We start from the raw sequence: 19,964 nt of genomic DNA, 5'->3' as shown, positions 1-19,964 counted from the left end.
CAGGTAGGTCTCCCGGACACCCAGGAGAGCAGGCAAGTATCCCGCATACTGAAATTTACTTGCCAGAATGACGTGATTCGCTGTGAATCGCATCATTTTCGCCCCTTCCCCAGCGACAAAATGACGGTTTTGTCGTGGGGGCGGAGCCAAAATGACGTGATTCACTGCACTCCGCCCCCCTCTCGCCCTCCAACCACGCCCCCTGCCCGGGATCTCCCAGAATAACTTAGCAAAGGTTGGCAAGTATGCACTTCAGTCATCGCTGCTCTGCGTGGACTACGGGGGGTGTATATTTAGTAGAACATGGATCATTGATTCTCACGGGAAGATGAGGTCCTACAAATATGACCCTGGGAGACACAGGACCAAGCAACAGACATGCTACATGTAACAGAGCGACACACACAACTCAGACAAAATACACCAGTGGTCCAAACCCAAAATTGGGGGACGCATAGAAATAGGAATCAGAAGCAGCGTAGAGCAGTTATAATGTCACCATTGTGAGGAGACGCCAAGTTCTGTGCCCTGGATGGAAACTGAAAGCCCCCATCTGTGGTCTTAGATATCCTATGATGTCTGATATATAAAGAGCATACAGTATGACCACTGACAAGCAGCACATACAAATGTCCAGCAGATGGCAGCACAGGACAACAGATAGATACATTTAAAATAAACACAGATACCACATTTGATTAAGAATAATATTTATCAACTGTTATGATACAGAACTGGAAACAGGAAAGTCCAGGAAACACTTTTCTGTTAGTCATTTTTTTTTTCTAGATATCTTTTCTTTTCTTTTTTTTACAAAATGTACAAAATAATTGTTGTTTCTGGCAAGGTGTTTGCATGCTCATTGACGAACTCCCTGATTTGTAGGTCTCATGCGTATATAATCTTCCGTTACCATCCCATAACCAGATGGGAACAAACCCAAATCGCTGGGCTACATTCTGAGAAAGGACCTGGAAATAGTGGACAGTTGGTGAGCGATCAGAGTGGTTACTAGTTCTTGCTGAGCCCCATAATCCCAGCCTGTGATCTACTCCCCCCGCCGGGCTCGTCCAAATATTCTGTAAACAGCTTGAAAGCAAAGACTGAAAAGAGTAAGAAAAATAGGCAACACCCTGAAAAAGCCCGTACATCACTTTGTCATATTTACTAGGCCCCGTCCCTCCCTGAGGACTAACCCGTGGGTGGAGGGGAGGGGATCTAGGCACTGTGCAAGTCCTGCTCGGCACATAGTGACATCACAGAAAGAGGAGGAGCTATGGGAGGACAAACACCATTCAAATTCTTCAATGCAACAAGGAACAGTCTAGAAAACTTTATTTCAACAGGACATTTACACCTTTCACACATTCGTCCTAAAGGACATGTCTGAATGAGGATATCCAATACCTTTTTATTACATTACATTGATTAACTTTGGCGATTTAGACTGCTTCTATTAGCGGATTATTGGCGTCCATTGTTCCCATTCTTTTTATGCCCAATTTCTGCAAAAGGGGCAGCACAACACCAGGCCTATGGGGAGGTAAAAAGCCAGATTATATGTTCATACCTTCAAGTGCCAAAATTCTCCTGAAATCCACAAAATATAGGTGCGCCTTCGAGGCCTGGAATTGTGGGTAACTCTGACTTAAAACCTAGTGGGCCTAGAATATATACATTTTAAATTGTATTATTAGGCAGTATTAATCACTGAAATAAACCGATTTTGCATTCAGACATGGCTAGTCTAGGGCAGTCATAGTCAACCTTTGCTGCCGGGGTACTACAAATCCCAGCATTCCCTGCCTGCTGTCAGCCACAGATTAAGGGTAGTCTAAGACCACCGCTGTTTAGTACTATGAATGTCATATTTAAGGTGCAAATGTCCCTTTAAACTTTCATGAGCTCACGGATGGGCTGCGTGCACCACCCTGTAATCCCAGGAGGCTGGGAAGGCTCTGGGATGGAATCTGATTTATGATCTTCAATAGTTAAGGTTAACATGCTCGACACAAGGTCAGAGTGATCTCAGGAACAGCTCAGTATGGAGACTGCACCGCTAAGTCCGCTTGTCCTTAGGCCCAGGGGTGACACCAGCAGATGTTAATGTGTCTGCAGCATCTTAGATTTCACCATGCAGTGTAGCCCGCTCTCCTGACGTTATACAGTCACCGTCCTTATAAGTCTTGCTGCTGTACGAATAGAACAGACAATGAGGCCGGTAGACAGTAGGAAGCTGATTAGTAGGACTATTAGTGATAGAAATGTTGGTTCTCTTGAGATATAATTCTCTGAGATCTGAGGGCACCACAGACTACATATATATCAGCATATTATGGGGGTGGGGACACTACAGTCATTGGAATAAGGAAGCAAAGACAATTTGCAGTCTAAGGGGCGTATATGAAATATTTGGCTCATTACACAGTTGCTACTTCCCTACTTCCCTTATTCCACCTCGGTCAACCCACCACAACATGAAAATATCTGCACCACTCAGGGTGCCCTCTAGTGTAAGAATACAGAATGACAACCTGACAGTACTAGACAGCTCTGCTTTGCCCGTTCTCTTTGCATCTCCGACCCACACCTAGAAAGTCCCTCTGCCGTTGGCCCAAATCCTCCCCACCTGACCGTGAAATGATTTGTGTGCAGTGATACAAAGTATCCTGTTCCCCATATATATATATATATATTTATGCATAAGAAGATTCAATCTGGACATTCTTTCTTCTTCTTCTAACATGGTTTGCATGCGGCAGACCTGGGGTGGGGCGTCTCAAACCGTACACAAGATGCAGGACATGGGGATTATTTGAGGTTACCGAAGCAAATATAAACATAGCAAAGGAATATTATTAGTAATTTGTCTACACCGCTGACTGGTCCCTGCTTTATTAACTTCCATTGGAAACAGTGCAGAGCCAATAGGCTACAGATCAAGGGTCACGCGGGAGTGTGCACAGCGCTAGGGGAGACTGTAGTAGAACCTCGTGTGCAGTAAGGGAGACCGTCAAGTCTTTTGACGCCAAATTTTAAGTGAAAAACATACGACCGAGGTCAACTGCTGGTCCAACTATGTGATGCATTAAACCAAATGATCTACCCTATCCCCATAACAAGTGCGTTATCCATACATTGTATAGCGCGCTACCATGCAAGCCAAACATACCCGCGTTAGAGTGCCGCCAAGCATTTCACCCTACAGGTGGCTCATTGAAAGCCGCTAAGCGTCGCTGCAAGTGTTGAGTTACTGTATTCAAGTCATTAAGTATAACAATATGCACCTCTAGTACGATAACTGGCATTATTGAGACATTCTTTTGCGGCCAAAATGCATATTTTAGAGGACATACAAAAAATGTGCAAAAAACCAAAACGCGTGGATGGGTGATTGGATATTATGTATCTATATATTAGTTTTTAATATTTCTAGAATAGTATAAGAACTTTTTTTTAAATTATTTAAAACAACTCCGTTTAGGAAAAACTAGTCAAGATGCATCCGTCTGGGACCCATTCACATGCGAGTGTTCAATGCCTCATTAGGAAAATGCAGCAACTGGTTAATTGACATCATATTTAGACAATTATTACTATTTGAAAAGAGTGAATCCTTGTATCTAAAGCCATGAACCATTTGGATGTCTGTAGAACGAATAATAGGGATTGAAAGAAGAGAAAATATGGTTTCTTACAACTGAATGTGAATCTTATCACAGAAACGCGTTGGGTTTCTATGCTTTACCTGCTAAGTAGTGTAGATTGGGTTAGTAGTTTAATGAATAGAAGAGTCATGTGTCATGTAATACCTTGCTCATTGCAGAAGGACTTTGGCTGGAGTTATTATAAATCTAAACATTAAACAATGACTAAACATTTTAGAGACAAACGCGTGTGATTCTCCGGTAAATGGTACGGTATTAGGAGGATTACGTTTATGATATTGGCATAGTAAGTAAAACCATTCTTTCTATAGCAGTTTAGAACACTTAGAACTTTAGACTCAAGAGTTTCTAGATATTACAAGTTTGGCTCTTGTGTACAAAGTGTAAAAACTCTGCAGAGATCGATTTTCAGGCACATAAACACTGCAGATCTAGTATATCAAACTGACAGGAATCCGCTTAGCAGAAACTTTTAACGGTGCATTACGCAGATTCCTCCTTTTCAGCTGCCACGTGGGTGGATTTGCAGCATAAGAAGACTCGATTTAACTGTTAACTATAATTCTATTTCCCCTCTCAGCAAAAGCAATACATTACTTCAGCCCTTAATTGGGTAAGAAGCGATGGAGGGTGACAAACATTAACGATTGACCGGTTGGTTGACCTGTGTTCAGGTAGGTCTCTCGCCAGAACCTGTTCCATTGGCGGAACTTACAGATCTGAATTCTTTGCCAGTTTATATAACCAAACAACTTGAAACTCTGCATGATCACATTACCTGGTCGGAGCTTAAGGTGGATGACGTCAATTTAAAAACCTGCAAATCGTGGCTTGAGTAACGATATAGTTGCATTTCAAATAACTAAAATCCAAGGTAGGCAACCAGTGCCTCTCCAGAAACGGTAGAACTACAAGTCACATCATGCCAACACGTAGTTCTTCCCCTGCTTCTTGAGAGCCACTGGTGTCCCTCGCCCGCTATAAACCAACGTGAAACAACAAAAAATGTCAACCGTTTTGGAAACCTTGTGGAGGATGAAACACAAACAAACAGTCCTGTGCAGCTAATTGTATAAAGCTGGGATAGCAAAAAAACTACACAACAGCCCCTAAAATAATCAAACACTACAGGAGAAAAACAAAAGTGCTTCTATATATAGCGATTTCTGTAACATAACGCAAAAAAATAGAATATTTGAAAGAATTATCTATATTCTAGAAATCTGACAACTGTATAGATGCAGTTTATGGGTTCTGGATTCCACGTGACAATATGAAGTCCAGATTTTGTCTTCTGTACGGTGGGGTTCTGGTAACGTACGGAACTGTATAATGTTCGTTCACAAAGGTAGGTGCGTTGAGAGCGCTTGGATAAAGTGCAGGAGTGAAATAAAGAACTACGAGAGTGGGCTGATGTTACTTTTATCGTGGTCATGTTAGCTGGTGATAAGTGGGGCATGTTCGAGAAGAGGGGGGGGGGGGCTCCTTAGCACCATCATCATTGATCCAGAAATAAAAATGCGAGTTGGCTTCCAAACAAGGCAGATGTTTGATAAAATAAAGCCGTTAATGGGGCTGTGTGTGAGGGGGACAGGAGTACGGGAGGCACATATGCTGCACTGCGTTGGAAGCCCTGGGGCTGTGCTTGGCACTACAAGGACGAGTTCTAAGCTCGGCAAACTGTCCACGCTTCCACTGCTTAATCCTTGGCCCAGGGTACTGTCTGCTCTCACGAGAGCAAAGGGCTGGCCGGTTCCAGCGTTTATTTTCGTAGACTGCCTGGATGAAAGGAAATAACAGAGGAGCACGGATGACATCCTATCATCCCACATGCTAACACAGCTCTTATTTGTACCCCTAGATAATAACTGTACGACTTTGTCTATACGAGGGACCCAGCTCTGCTCTGTGCCGGAATCATTACCGGAACGGCACCTATCCTCTCCAACGTGGCCTGGCTGACGGCGTAAGACCTGGTTTGGGACGGCTTGGCTTTTCTCCCAGCGGTGCCGTTGCTTCTCGCTCCGGCCTTCGGAGAAGGGGCCGTGTTGGCCGTCACCACCAATGTCTTTGGAGGACCTGACGACGCCTGTCCACCGTTGGCGTACGTAGGTCTCGGGTGACCGATGACTGAACGAGCAGTGGACTGGCGGCAGCCATTGCAGTTGTAGTGGACATAAGAACCAGAGGAGTAATTGGACTTATTATTCCAGTAGTGACCGTTGAAGGTGTTGGTGGACGTCAGCGTATCATGCTCGGAGGAGGAGGCATCCGGGTGAAAGACTTTGGTAGAAGAGGAGCACTTTGGAGGAAGATCGTCCTCTCTAGAAAGCACACAGAAAATAGAAAACACAAACAACAATAAATTATTAGATGGTAATAGATAATAGAATTACACAGAGACCCAGGAAGCACAAGTTTGCTGCGCAATTTGGTTACAATCGAACGCTGACTGTCGTACACAATTCAAGCGTGCTGCAATTGTTTCCATCTGTGTTGGAAGAATGCGAAACGCGCATGGTCTACGACCCGTGAATAGTCACAAGTCAAAATGACCTGTGCAGCTGTGGTCTTACAGGTAGCCACAATCCAGACAGACTTTAGACTGTCTCTGCATGTCCAGTATAGATCATTCTATTATTAAACTATAGAAATACAATTTTTCCAGGTTTATGTTAAACCTGCACTACCACCTAGTAAAAATTTTTACTAAGGTGTCCCTACCTCCGCCATTGGTCCTGGGGCCCCTCCATTCCTGTAACAACTCTTACCAGAAAACGAGGTAGTGTAAGCGGGAGGACCAAAGTGGTCAGCTAATCAGATTTGCCGCATTGCTCAATTATAAGAATCCCAGGAAAAATGGCTGCAGGTAGCGGCCTTGGGGCTTCCGGCTTTGAGTGAGTGGGGAGTTTGGGAGCAAAACTTTTACCTAGGTGATTGTGCAGCTCTATAATATAATTCAAGCAACTTTTTTTCAGCAAAACAAAATAAGGAGATTAAAGTTTTATACCTTATCTCATTAGGTATCTCGTCTTCCTCTTCTTTATGCTTATTCCTCCAGTAAGATAACCCAACAGCCACTACTGCTATACAGACGACCAGCAGCAAGATTCCCCCAGCGACGGCTCCAGCGATCAGCCCCATACTATGATGCTGAGCTGAGGAAACAAGTGCAGAGCTGGTTAGCAGAGGGTAAGAAGAGTGAAACGCGTGAATTGTTGTATTGCCCATAGGGAGTTGAAGGCAGCATTCTCAGGAATAAAATGGCAGCCTCCATTCCACTTTAAGTCATTTAAATATGCAATTTCCTTGAGCCATTTCGAACCATCTTTGCCATATTCCAGTTTGCACCCTGGGGTATCAAATCAGTTTACAGGAGGGGGGGGGAAGGTGCTAAAAAAACAGGTTGAAATTGTTCCCCAACAAATCATTAGGTACAGAAAGACGTATGAACTTACGTGCGACAACTTGAAGGTCTAAAAGGCAGGTTTGGGAACCCATAAGGTTGGATGATACACACTGATATCGCCCTGAGGATGCAGTGCTAATATTCTTCAGTAAAATAGTACCTTGGAACTGGTCTGGAAGGAGAGAGAAATAGAAGTAATGAGCACTAATGATTACAGACTTCTAATGTACATTAAAATAGGTTATCAGGACACTCAGACGGTGAACGATTTCCGTATCGAGAAATCGTTCAATATTTTTTGTGCTCGATAAAATGTACATCTGGAATGATCAAACTGCACCTTCCTTTGTTAAAATACACCATTGTTGAATATATTATATATTACAGAAAAGCGTCCCCTGCACAGGAATAGCAGAATATTCGGAGATCCATCCAGTGTTCAGTTTTGGATTTGTGATAAGGTCGAATTAGCTCATGTCCACGGAAATAGAATTGCAGGTATGGAAGTAGTCCCCTTAAATGAGATCCCCACCCAAAACTTAAAGTGGAATTCAGTATGTTATACTAAAATCAAGTATTACTTATCGGTGGTGTGGCATTTTCGCAAAACAAAGGGTCCTCAACGATCTGGCATTGCTAGTTTTATGTTGTCACACTTGACTGTTTCTAACAGACAGTGATGTTGTCAAAGCCCCTCCCCCGATGCATGCATGAAAATGAAGCTCAAAGAGGAGGGACATAGACAACACCAGTTGTCTTTGCCCCTCCTCTATGTCTATGGCTGTAACAGAAGAACCATGTATATTATCTTAACGAGCTGAATCCTACCAACAACAAAAAAAAAAGTGTTATTTTTACGTTGGCAATTTCTAATTTAAATTGTATTTTTATTCTATATGTATCTGTATTTCTGCTCGGGGTGTGGGTAGGGAACAATATTCATCACTAAATAAGGTACAATCCAACTTCATTAATATCTATCAATATACTGCAGACATTTAACCCACGAGGTCCTGTAGGAAGTGAGTAACGGCGAACTGAGTCATTACACAACGAATGTCTCAGATGATTTATGATACAAGAAATCTCATTAAATTTACACGTTACAAACTACTTCTCTGTCAGCAAATCCTCGACAACTGGAAAAGGATAACGGACTGAGAGGTGATCCTAGCACAACTGATGTAAAAAAAACGTTGAGTCTCTGTAAACGAAATTAAAGCGGAAACATCACCTGCCCATGGCTGGTGCGGCCGTTCTGTGGGCTGAACCAACAGTTATGAGAATGCAGCTAGAAACCAATGACATCACTGGGGCAGGAATGCAGCCTATCAGGTCACTAGAAACCAGTGACATCACTGAGCCAGAAAGTGCATCAGTGTGATGTCACTGCTTTCCGGTTAATTAGGCTGAAGTCTCACAAATATTGGTTCGCCTCAAGTGATTGGAGGTAAAAAGTAAATGGGCTGACGGCTCAATAGGGGGGCTTGAGGGTGGCGATACTGGGGCCCATCTGAGTCAGATTGTGGGTGGGATAAAGTGAACGGACCAATAACCACACAGAGGCCTGAGGTTGCCCTTGACGTAGGTAAATGGTTATCTTCACCTGCCCAGGAAATGACGTACCTAAGGTCACATGATCCCACGGGTTCCCTGAAGCCTGTGCACGCCCCCAATGTTGCTCTGCGCACTCTGACTGACAGCGTGTTGGTGGCGGTCTACGCGCTACATGATGAATGGCGTTCCCTGTGCACAGCCATAATCCCTCTGCAAAAATGTTACTTTTGCAACAGGGATTAAGTAGATTTCTCAAACATTCTAAAAAGGAAAAGTGGAGGTGTTGCCCACAGCAACCAATCAGAGACTCCCTATAATTTAGTAGAATGTACGAGATAAATGACAGCTAGAATCTGATTGGTTAATACGGGCAAGTCCACTTTTCCTCTTTAGAAGGTTTGAGAAATCTGCCCTCTGCGTCATTCTATACATCCGGGCGAACCTTTAGTTCGCGGAGATGTTTCACGAGAGTGGAGAGTAGGTGTCAGCAATTAACACAAAATCATATAATCATCCATGAAGAATCATATATGAAGTGATGTTTAAGTGTTACATCATTTTTCTCACTTAAACCCTTCACTTATATTTAAATGTATCAAGTTACAACTGTAAGGTGTTCTAGGCAGAAGATTACATTAACAAACCATCCTTCTGCAGTAATTATCACCCGTTCCGTAGCTTTAGCAACCAAATTCAAAGAACAAATAAGAAGTGGCATTTTATTAAGCAATATGAACTTTTCTAACATATATCAGTGTATATATATTATTATTTTTTTTAAAGTACAATGCAGAAATAGAAATAATGACCAAAAAAAGACCTTGTGCCTGATTCATTAAGGATCTTAACTAAAGAAGTTTCTTATTTCAGTCTCCTGAACAAAACCATGTTACAATGCAAGGGGTGCAAATTAGTTTTCTGTTTTGCACATAAGTTAAATACTGACTATTTTTTCATGCAGCACACAAATATCAACTTTAAATATCAGTGTACAAATAAGCTATCAAGTATTTGTGTGCTACATGAAAATACAGTCAGTATTTAACTTATGTGCAAAACAGAACACTCATTTGCACCCCTTGCATTGTAACATGGTTTTGTCCGGGAGACTTAAATAAGAAACTTCCTAATTTAAGTTCCTTAATGAATCAGGCCCCTAGTCTATTACTGCTTGTATTTCTGTAGTTTAATGTTTTACACAGGCTCACTGAGTACGCTTCCATACTTAAAACTTAGAGAAAGCGAGTCTATATGCCCTCCCCAATTGTTTAGATTCAGCAGGTTTTTTTGGTTTTTTTATCCCCCCCTCCTCTCAATACAGGGCAAAACTAAACTAAACTAGACTAACATAAAATAGATCTGGAATCTCTGACGTTTGCTTTTTCTCCGGCTTATTCGGAGTCCATTCAGATCTGTTCATTATTCTAGTACATATACTGAATGTTCATACAGTTGAAATGTTTTAGCTTCAATTTATTTATTGTTTATGTTGTTATTTACATCAATCTGACCTGTTACATATTTGGGTTATTTCCCCCCATCCACGCTTCTCTCACCCACACCTGTGCTCCGAACTTGTATCACATACAGATGATATGTGTATTTCTCCATGTACCTGTCCCAATACACCCACCCTCACTACTACCACCCCCGCCACGCAGATCACATCCCCTTTTCCTAGATCCTGACGCTCGGGACCTTTCTATCTTTTTCTCCCCTGGTTCCTTATGTGATTTACCCTCCCTACAAGTCGCAAACCACCTTTCTATGAAGCCACCATCCTCATTGCTAAAGCAGATTCCTCCCCGACACCCTCAGCCACCATGAATCTTAAAATAATATCTCTTAATGTCAACGGTCTCAAGTCGCCAAACAAAAGCGCAATGGCTCTGCGATACTTTAAACTCCAGAACACAGATTTGATTTTTTCTCAAGAAACACATCTCAAAGACCCACATCCTACCCTGGCCTCTAAAGCTTATCCAGGTGTATTTTACTCTTCTGCAAACACAAAGCGTAGAGGTCCAGCAATACTGACACACAATAGAGTCCCTCTGACTTTTAACTGGCAGACTTCTGAATCCCTCGGCAGATACATCATCCTCAGAGGCACTATAAGTCAAGACCCCAAAACCTTAGCCTCAATATATGCCCCAAACGGGCAGCAGGGTACTTTCTATGCCGACTTCTTTCAGCAACGATCTCAACATACAGGAGGGATGACCATTATAGGAGGGGACTTCAGTACTATCCTAGACCCAAGATTGGGCAGATCTAGTCAAACGAATATCTCTGTGGGACACACTAAAGAATCAGGTAAACTGCAAACCCAACTGAAGTCATTCAGCTTCTATGACGCCTTAGTATTGTATCCTTAATCCAGACCCTTCAGGCATTATTCAGCCCCTCATGACCTATATTCCAGAATAGATTATTTTTTGCAGATCATTTGACAACCCAGAGGCTGAGTGATGTCCTGGTCTGACCATGAAGCGGTTGAGCTGTCTCTACACTTACCCTATCACCCTCAATCTCGCCCTAGATGAGTCATTACTCCTGAAACAAGAACATATTCGCCCAATTTCCCAGCATCACTGACTACATCTCACACAATACAACTCCACAAATCTCACAAAGCCACTAGACGTGGTATCTTTATCAAAATGACAGCACAACAGAGGCGGAAAGAAAGAGAACGTGTAACAGGTTTGTGAACAACAAATTACATCTCACCACCAAACTCCTCTCTATTAAGGGTCAATTTAACCAAATATTATCAAAACAAGCAGCTAAAACACTCCTATAGGTTCAACAGAAATATTATGAAAAAAACGATAAAGCAGATACTATCCTGGCTCGTAAACTTTGGGCCTGCCGCACACAAAATAGAATTATGTCACTGAAAAATCCCCCGGGCTCCGCACTTTATGACCCTCAATAGATTGCGCAGACATTTCCAGATTATTACGCTTCTTTTTATAATTTACGTCCCACAATAGATGACCCAACCCAAAGTATTTAAAACTACCTCCGCTCTTGCAGACTACCCAAACTCACCGGAGGTCGATTAGCTACTCTCAATACTGTCTCGATACTATCAAAACATTAAAACGTCAGTCTGCCCCAGGCTCAGATGGATTCTCCGCTATGTATTATAAAAATGTACCCATCAACTGGTCCCCATGCTCACAGGGATGTTCAATTCGATCTTGGAAGGAGGCAAATTTGACGGGGCCACCACCGGAGCAGGGATTGTAGTAATACGTAAACCAGATAGAGATCCAACCGAGGTGTCTAATTACAGACCCATATCTTCTCTTAATGTGGATTTAAAGCTTTTTGCTAAAATACCACAAATAGACTGGGTGCTGTCCTCCCCTCGCTAGTACGACCCCAATCAAGTTAGCTTCATTCCGGGAGGACAAGCCTAGGACAATACTAGAAGAATAATTGATCTAATCCACATAGCTAACAGCACAACTCTCCCTGCTCTGGTGGTTGCGTTAGATGCTGAAAAAGCTATTGACATAGTTGTCTGGCCCTTCATGCAACACACACTGGTGAGCATTGGGATCCAAGGGGCTTTTTGTAGAGGGATTTCAGCCCTATACCATAATCCCACAGCCTCAGTTTTAGCAAATACACATCCTCTCCCTTCAATATAATCAATGGCACCCGCCAGGGTTGCCGATTATCCCCGTTACTGTTCGCCCTCATTATTGATCCTTTGGCGGCTAGAGTTAAAAATAATCCGGACATCAGAGTCATTCCCACCAACTCTAGGGATCATAAGATAGTTTTATATGCTGATGATGTTATACTAACGATATCTAAACCACACATTTGTCTACCCAACCACTTTAAAGAAATATCAGTCTATAGCTCTCTATCGAATTACAAAATAAATGCAGACAAATGTGAAATATTAATACGCCTCAACATATTACCCAACTTCATCTGGGAGCACAAAAAGATTAACCTTGGAATTTATTGAACTAAGAACTACTCCTTGCTATAGTCGGACAATTTTCCTAGACTCATTAACACACTCAAATCTCATCTAAATCAATGGAATAAACTCCACACCTCAAGGATCGGCCGAATGGCCTTGGTTAAAATAAACATTTTACCTAGACTACTTTACTTATGACACTTCCAATTCAAGTTCCTTTACATATCCTTAAACATATACAATTGTTATCTAGATTTGCATGGGCTGGGTGAAGACCTATAGTACGAATCCGTATTCTCTCTAAACAGCAAACTGCTAGAGGCCCAGGCCTCCCAAACATATTAAAATATTATCAAGCAACGCATATGTCCCAATGTATGGATTGAGTCAGATATACTATAATTATACTCTCTATATTCCTTGCTCTGGATACTACCCCAACACAGGACAAGACGCCTGGCTCAACTTCCCACTGCGCGTTTTTCCGTTTCCATTTGGGATCAAGTGACTAGGTCCTGAATACCCACTACTAGTCCCACTCTGGAACAATAAAAATTTAACCCCGGGCCTAGATTATAAAACGTTTCACCACTGGACCTCTCACAACTTACTTTCTGTATAGGACCTAGCCCCAATGAGGTTTTTCCCTACATTATCAGATTTGCAAACACGATTAGATCTGCCCAACAGTATTTTCTATCAATATCTCCAACTCTGACAGCTTCATCGTACTCTACAGACACCCCTCCCATCGGATCAATGTTCAACATTGGAAAAACTATGTCGCAACTCTCCCAATACCAAGGGCTTAATTTCCATCCCCGTACCAACTAATTAGTAACTTTAATCAGCCAGACAAAGATCCACACGAGTCGGCTTGGGAGCGGGACACTGGGGAGACCCTGACTCCAAAAGAATGGTCTAAGATTAGAGCTAACCCTAGCCAAGTCATCAATCTCAGTTAGAATAAAAGAAAATTCCTACAAGCTTTATTACAGGTGGTATTTGGTCCCCTCCCACCTACATAATATATTTCCAACTTCCACAGACCGATGTTGGAGGGGATGAGGATTGCATAGTACCTTGTTGCACGTTTGGTGGAGTTGCCCAATGCTACCACCTTACTGGCGACAAATCCATACTCAATAGCTTTATTGAATCTAGTATACAGGTTAAAATGCCTGATTCCCCTCTATACTCCCTTCTGTCCCGATGGCTCCCGATCACCACCCGACCCACACAAAAACTCATCAATCACATTTTAAACGCAGCGAAATGTTTAACTGTCGCTTACTGGAAAAACACCTCTCCCTCTTCGCTCTCTGCCACTATTAACAAAGTTTGGTCAGTTTATAGAATGAAAATCATCTCCGCTGTTCTCAATGACTCACCAGTGAATTTCAAAAACACCTGGGGGTAAATGTATCATACCCCGGTTTTTGCAACTCGCGGGAGATCGGCGTCAGAGGGAAACTTCCCTTTACAAGGCAGCGCCGCTTTAAATTTAAGCTGCGAAGACGCCGATCTCCCGCAAGTTGCAGAATCCGGGGTATGATACATTTACCGCCTGGTCTTCCTGGACGAATCATTACAATGCAGAACCCCCGTGAACAAGCGTTTGACATTCCCCTTTCTTAATAACACATGATTACAATATGTTTGGTTGGCTTACACCTCTGCATGATAGATTTGTAGAGTCTATGTCTATTCTCATACAACTCTTTCCATCATTAATTTATAATTCATTAAGGAGCAAACTCCTATGTCCCTCTTTCTCCCCCCCCCTAACCTTCTTTTTCCTATGTTTGTCCCCCCCCCAAGAAATAAAACAAAAAAAACAATATTCTTCTGCCATTCTGATAACATGCCCATTCGCCTTTCACAAATATACATTTTTCTAAATGTTTACCACTTTCTTTCTTGTCAAAACATCCTGTCAATTATAAGTATATTGTTTTGTATGTACTTCATATGTTGTTTTGCATAAGACAATAAAAATAAAAACAAATAAAAAACAAACAAAAAAACAAATTAAAAACAAAAACAAAAGTAGAGACCTGGGGCTGCCGACAAAGGTCCTGAAATTTCACCTCATTGCTACATAAAATATATAGTTGAAAGAGCAGACTGAGGCTGATTGGAGCCAGGTCAGATTGGGGGCATGTCCCTATATACAACAATGATGCGGGTGTGTCCAGGGGCGTGGCCAGCCAATCAGGGGAATGTTCTTGGGTAGTCAGGGAGGACTGACCAGCGCTGGCTACTTGTCAGCTCCCCAAAGTCATGAGATATAGATGAATTAATATTGAAGATTTAATAGACTCTGTTTTCTATGTTTTCTTACAAGGCACATTATATGGGGGACACATTATGTCAATGGTGTCTCCATTATCTAACAGTTTCTCCCATGTTGGGGCGTCTTCACCACCGCAGGGACAGCTCTGCTTGGGGTTTCGGCAGGTTTAGGGCACAGTCTGAGTTCTGGGGTCTCACCTTGTGTCAGAGATGCTGGGAGGGCGTGATTGTTGTTCAGCTTCTCCCATAGGTACGTCGGCCTGGGGATCCCTTCCTCCGAGCGGCAAGTCAGAGTTATGTCACTCCCGACATCTAGGGAACCCTGAACGCTGCAAAGTGGGTCAGAGGGAGGCACTGAGAGGAGACAGAAACATGTTATATCAGATATCAGGAGGATAATGCCACCTTTAGAGAGGGAAATTGTAATAAGTTATCCCACATTTTATGTTCCATCATTTCTTGAACTGTGGGTTCCCTTCTCTTCCCATAGTCTGCACTGCTGATGTCCCTTAAGAAATCTGGCCCAGGATACAGAGGAGACATGTGTGAAGTAGGCAGCAGCAGATCTCTACGTCTCTCCCGTCTCCACCATCAAAGCCTCAGTACCAGCAATTATTGCACCAAAACTATTGTATTGGCGACTCAAAGCGCTGATATGATGGGGGTAGGAAGCGGGGCTGGAAGACCAATATGTTGCATCCTACCTCACATTAGCACATGCTTTCTGGAAGCCTGGTTTCTTACAGGAACCCAAAAGCCCTAAGGATGGGGGTTTTATTTCAGGTAAAGGGGGCGGGGGGGACGGTAATTTTTTTAAAAAAAAATAATTCACCCAAAAGATAGAATTAGCCTTCAAGTGTGAAAAATCATCAAAATACCATTTAGGAAAGTGTTGTGTAATATCTACTTCTATTAAAAAATAAAATGTATGACAATAGAAAAATGAGCAGTTATGTCAGCACTCCTCATACTTACTAAAGACTTTTAGTCACGTGACACAAGAGGCGGGGCTTATTTGTTGAATACAAACAACAGGGGCTTCTTTTAGCAAAACACACCTAGAAAGCACCGTAACCAAAGGTCTAAGGAGGAGGAAAGTAATAAAGTGTAGTGGTCACCTAGACAATGCGCAGGCAGCCATTTTGTGGGCTCAGCTAATATTCAGCCATTTTGTGGGCTCAGCTAATATTCATGTGAGTGTAACCCATTAATTCAACATTACTGAGAATTCACTAGGAACCAGTGACATCACTGAGAATGCAGCCTATCCATTTACTAGGAACCAGTGACATCACTGAGAATGCAGCCTATCCATTCACTAGGAGCCAGTGACATCACTGAGAGTGCAGCCTATCCATTCACTAGGAACCAGTGACATCACTGAGAATGCAGCCTATCCAGTCACTAGGAACTAGTGACATCACTGAGAATGCAGCCTATCCATTCACTAGGAGCCAGTGACATCACTGAGAGTGCAGCCTATCCATTCACTAGGAGCCAGTGACATCACTGAGAATGCAGCCCATCCATTCACTAGGAACTAGTGACATCACTGAGACTGCAGCCTATCCAGTCACTAGGAACCAGTGACATCACTGAGACTGCAGCCTATCCATTCACTAGGAGCCAGTGACATCACTGAGAATGCAGCCTATCCAGTCACTAGGAACCAGTGACATCACTGAGAATGCAGCCTATCCATTCACTAGGAACCAGTGACATCACTGAGAATGCAGCCTATCCCTTCACTAGGAACCAGTGACATCACTGAGAATGCAGCCTATCCAGTCACTAGGAACCAGTGACATCACTGAGAATGCAGCCTATCCAGTCACTAGGAACCAGTGACATCACTGAGAATGCAGCCTATCCAGTCACTAGGAACCAGTGACATCACTGAGGGATTGGTACAGGAAACAAAATGACTTCCACCAGAGAACACTTTAAATACAATGTAAAAAATAGGTCTTTCAAACTGGTGTGAATTCCTGATTCAGGTGAACTAAATACTGCAATAACGCCTGGTATATCCTAATTACCTCAGTGCCCGGACCCCCAGCTCACCTAAAACGGTAAATCCCACTACGCCGATATTGCGCAGTGCTCGGTCCGGGAAGTTGTTGACCATACACTGGTAGGTCCCTGTATCGGACAGCTGAGTGTTGTTGATGTATATGGAGGCGTTGGTGTTTGGCATGGTTTGCATAAAACCCACTCGTCCTTGAAACTGCGCCGCGGTGGTGAAAACCTGCCCGCCCTGGTAAATAATGATCTGAAAGAAGAAAAAGCGTCATTACAAGGACATAATCTGCAATATAATACACAGTGATGCTGATATACTTCAAACTCCTGATATAACAACTGCGCACACGATGACATCATCGCTTATTACCTCAGACGTCCGCTACGTCTATGAATGTGCTCAGTCTGCGGCCTTGAGCCTTTATATCACAACTATCATGAAGTAGCCCAAATAATATATATTATAATACTCTAATTACACAGCTAATAACAGTGCAAACTGAACTCACTGGAGCTAACTTTTTAATCGGAGAGAATGCGGAAACGCCAAGAATTTCATTACGCGCTATTTGTCCTCGTAGCGCATCCACGGGTGAGCGCTCATATTCAGCACCCAGAAAGTTACTGTGCGCCCTCATTTGCAGGATTGAGGGTCCGGCAGGAAATGCAGAGTGTGTGGCCGACTTTAGGACCAAGGACAGTCTGATCTTAGGATCGCCTTGGTTAAGTACAGAAGACCCCAGTCTTTGAATTAGACTAGTTTCTTCCTAGGAAAATCCCTGGGGCTGAGATAGAGGATATAAAAATATGTTTTATCGTCACAACCTATCGTCCTGCCACTATGAATGCGCAGTGAACAAAATATAATTTAAAAAAAATATATCCATGTTCCATGGTGAAAATCAAAAAAATTAAAAATAAATAAATGGTTAAAAATAGATGAAATGATAACAAATAAAATAATAAAAAGTTGAAATCCATTAGTATAGGGTATAATCCCTACTCAAGATTAGCTTGGGGAGGAAAGGTGAGCAGAGGATTTCCGGGAGGGGGAGGTGGAATTATTCTGGAATAAAATGCTGGTGAAAAATAACTATATTAATGAACATAAAAAAAAATAAAAAATACCAGAAATCTGGTGCATTGTAAACAATTTTCTGACCTGTTCAGGTTGGTTGGCATTGGACAACGGAGTCACCGTCCAGATAATGTTGAGGTTCGTGAGCGCCGCACTAGTGGTGAAAGTGCATAACAGTCCCGCAGACTGACCACGCGCCACCTGTATATTCTCTTTGTCTATGATCACCTGCAGGGCCGTCACTAGACCTACAATGTAAAAGAGAACAGAGATACTGAGACCTGAATCTGCTTATTGTGCGATTAGCTCACATTACACCGGACGAGAGCCAGAGAGGCCTATTAATAATATCACATTATGAGGACGCTGTGACATTCAATATCTCATGCTCCGTGCGGCAGGAACATTTAAAGCGAAATCATATTTGAAATAAAATATATGTAAATGGTTTGTTGGAGAGTTTTATCTACTAGAACCAAATATTCTGCCATCTTCCATATGGCCATTTGGGGGCGATGTTGCGTTGCTGTTCACAGAATGTCAACTCCACCCAACAATTAGTATTAATTATTAAGTAATTAGTACTGTAGGGCCCGATTTAGGGTTGAAGACGCCCCATTTGCACATGAGCAGTGATACCTGTATAAACAGTGACTTGTGATGTCATCGCTTATAATTGGTGACTTTTGATGTCATTACTTCAGCGTTAATTATTAGGAATAATCCGTCCCCATTATTAGAAGTCACCCCAGATTTCTGCCACCTGTATAAAATAACTCGGTCTACTGAACCACTCAGTGACTCCTCAAATCACAATTTACAGTAGAGGATGCACTATTCCATGTATAATCAGACAGATATCTCACTAAACTCATCAAGTTATCCATCCAATCCTCACGATAAATCTCAGACTACTTATGGCTCCCAAGCTCCTGAATCTCTCCTACCAGGTAAAACATTTTATTTGCTACAAGTATATTCATTTTGTCATAAAAAATGTTATTGAACCCACAGGTAGACACAACCGCTGAGTGAAACTACAAGTTCCAGCATGCCGTCGGAATGAACAGAGGCAAACATTTACTAATAAACAGTCTAAGTAATCTGCATGACCACGGTCTTCAAGGGCATTAAAGGGAGAATGGATGAAACAGAATTGGCCAATGTCTTCAACAGTGTTGACTAACCTGTAACACTCCAGGTGTTGTGAAACTACAAGTCCCAGCATGCTTTGCCAATATATATCAGCTTATTGCTGGAAGGGTATGCTGGGACTTGTAGTTTCACAACACCTGGAGTGTCACAGGTTAGCCAACACTGGTCTACAACATCAGCGAGCAGGAAGGGTACAGAAATGGGAGCATATCGGGGGAGAGAACTGGATGAGATCCAGGAATATATCCTGGAGATGGAGTTTGGTGTTGGTTGCTGCCGCAGAGCAGAACCGGAGCTGGTCAGAGTGGTTCTTTGTCACCGGGCACTTTTGTAGCTGACTAAACACCCGGCAGTAACACTGATTTTAATGCTCCGGTTCCTATTGTGTTTTCCATCATAAGAAAAGCACTTTTGTTTTCTTTGAAGGAAGACAGAGGATTCTCTTTTATCATGTTGTAGCCTTCATGCCATAAGCGAGTGGTGAAGTCTGGATTTGGAGGCTAAAGAGGATTATGACATAAGGAATAATAGAGACAAGCCCGGAAGGCCTCTCAGTCTCACTTTATGCTCCATAAAGTGAACACAGAGCTTTTCAATGACCCCCGTCTGCTTCTCAGCTGCAGCACTCGCCGTAGCTTCACTGTGCAGTAATTAACTCCTTGCAATGCAGAACAGCCATGTTACTGCACACTGCTGGAACGTTCAGTGTAATATGATCATTCATATTTCATTTTTGCATTTTGGTATACGCCATCAGCTATTTATATAGCGTCACTAATTCCGCAGCGCTGTACAGAGAACTCACTCACATCAGTCCCTGCCCCATTG

General features: G+C 42.6%; 1 protein-coding gene across 1 annotated transcript in view; it reads right to left on the bottom strand.

The window, feature by feature from the left end:
• Window positions 1–693: 693 nt before the first annotated feature.
• The window catches only part of IGSF11 (immunoglobulin superfamily member 11), a 215,782-nt gene continuing 196,511 nt past the window's right edge, over window positions 694–19,964 (bottom strand). The window contains exons 2-7 of the mRNA XM_075197386.1: window positions 18,066–18,229; window positions 16,946–17,153; window positions 15,080–15,235; window positions 7,127–7,249; window positions 6,679–6,826; window positions 694–5,992 (exon numbers count right to left, since the gene is read on the bottom strand). Coding sequence (XP_075053487.1) covers window positions 5,551–5,992; window positions 6,679–6,826; window positions 7,127–7,249; window positions 15,080–15,235; window positions 16,946–17,153; window positions 18,066–18,229 — 1,241 coding nt within the window. The 3' untranslated portion in view covers window positions 694–5,550. The remainder of the gene's footprint in view (window positions 5,993–6,678; window positions 6,827–7,126; window positions 7,250–15,079; window positions 15,236–16,945; window positions 17,154–18,065; window positions 18,230–19,964) is intronic.

This window comes from Mixophyes fleayi, chromosome 2 (genome assembly GCF_038048845.1).
Source record: "Mixophyes fleayi isolate aMixFle1 chromosome 2, aMixFle1.hap1, whole genome shotgun sequence".
NCBI lineage: Eukaryota > Metazoa > Chordata > Amphibia > Anura > Limnodynastidae > Mixophyes > Mixophyes fleayi.
The sequence above is the reverse complement of the archived record's forward strand: the minus strand, read 5'-3'. Positions and strand labels throughout refer to the sequence as shown.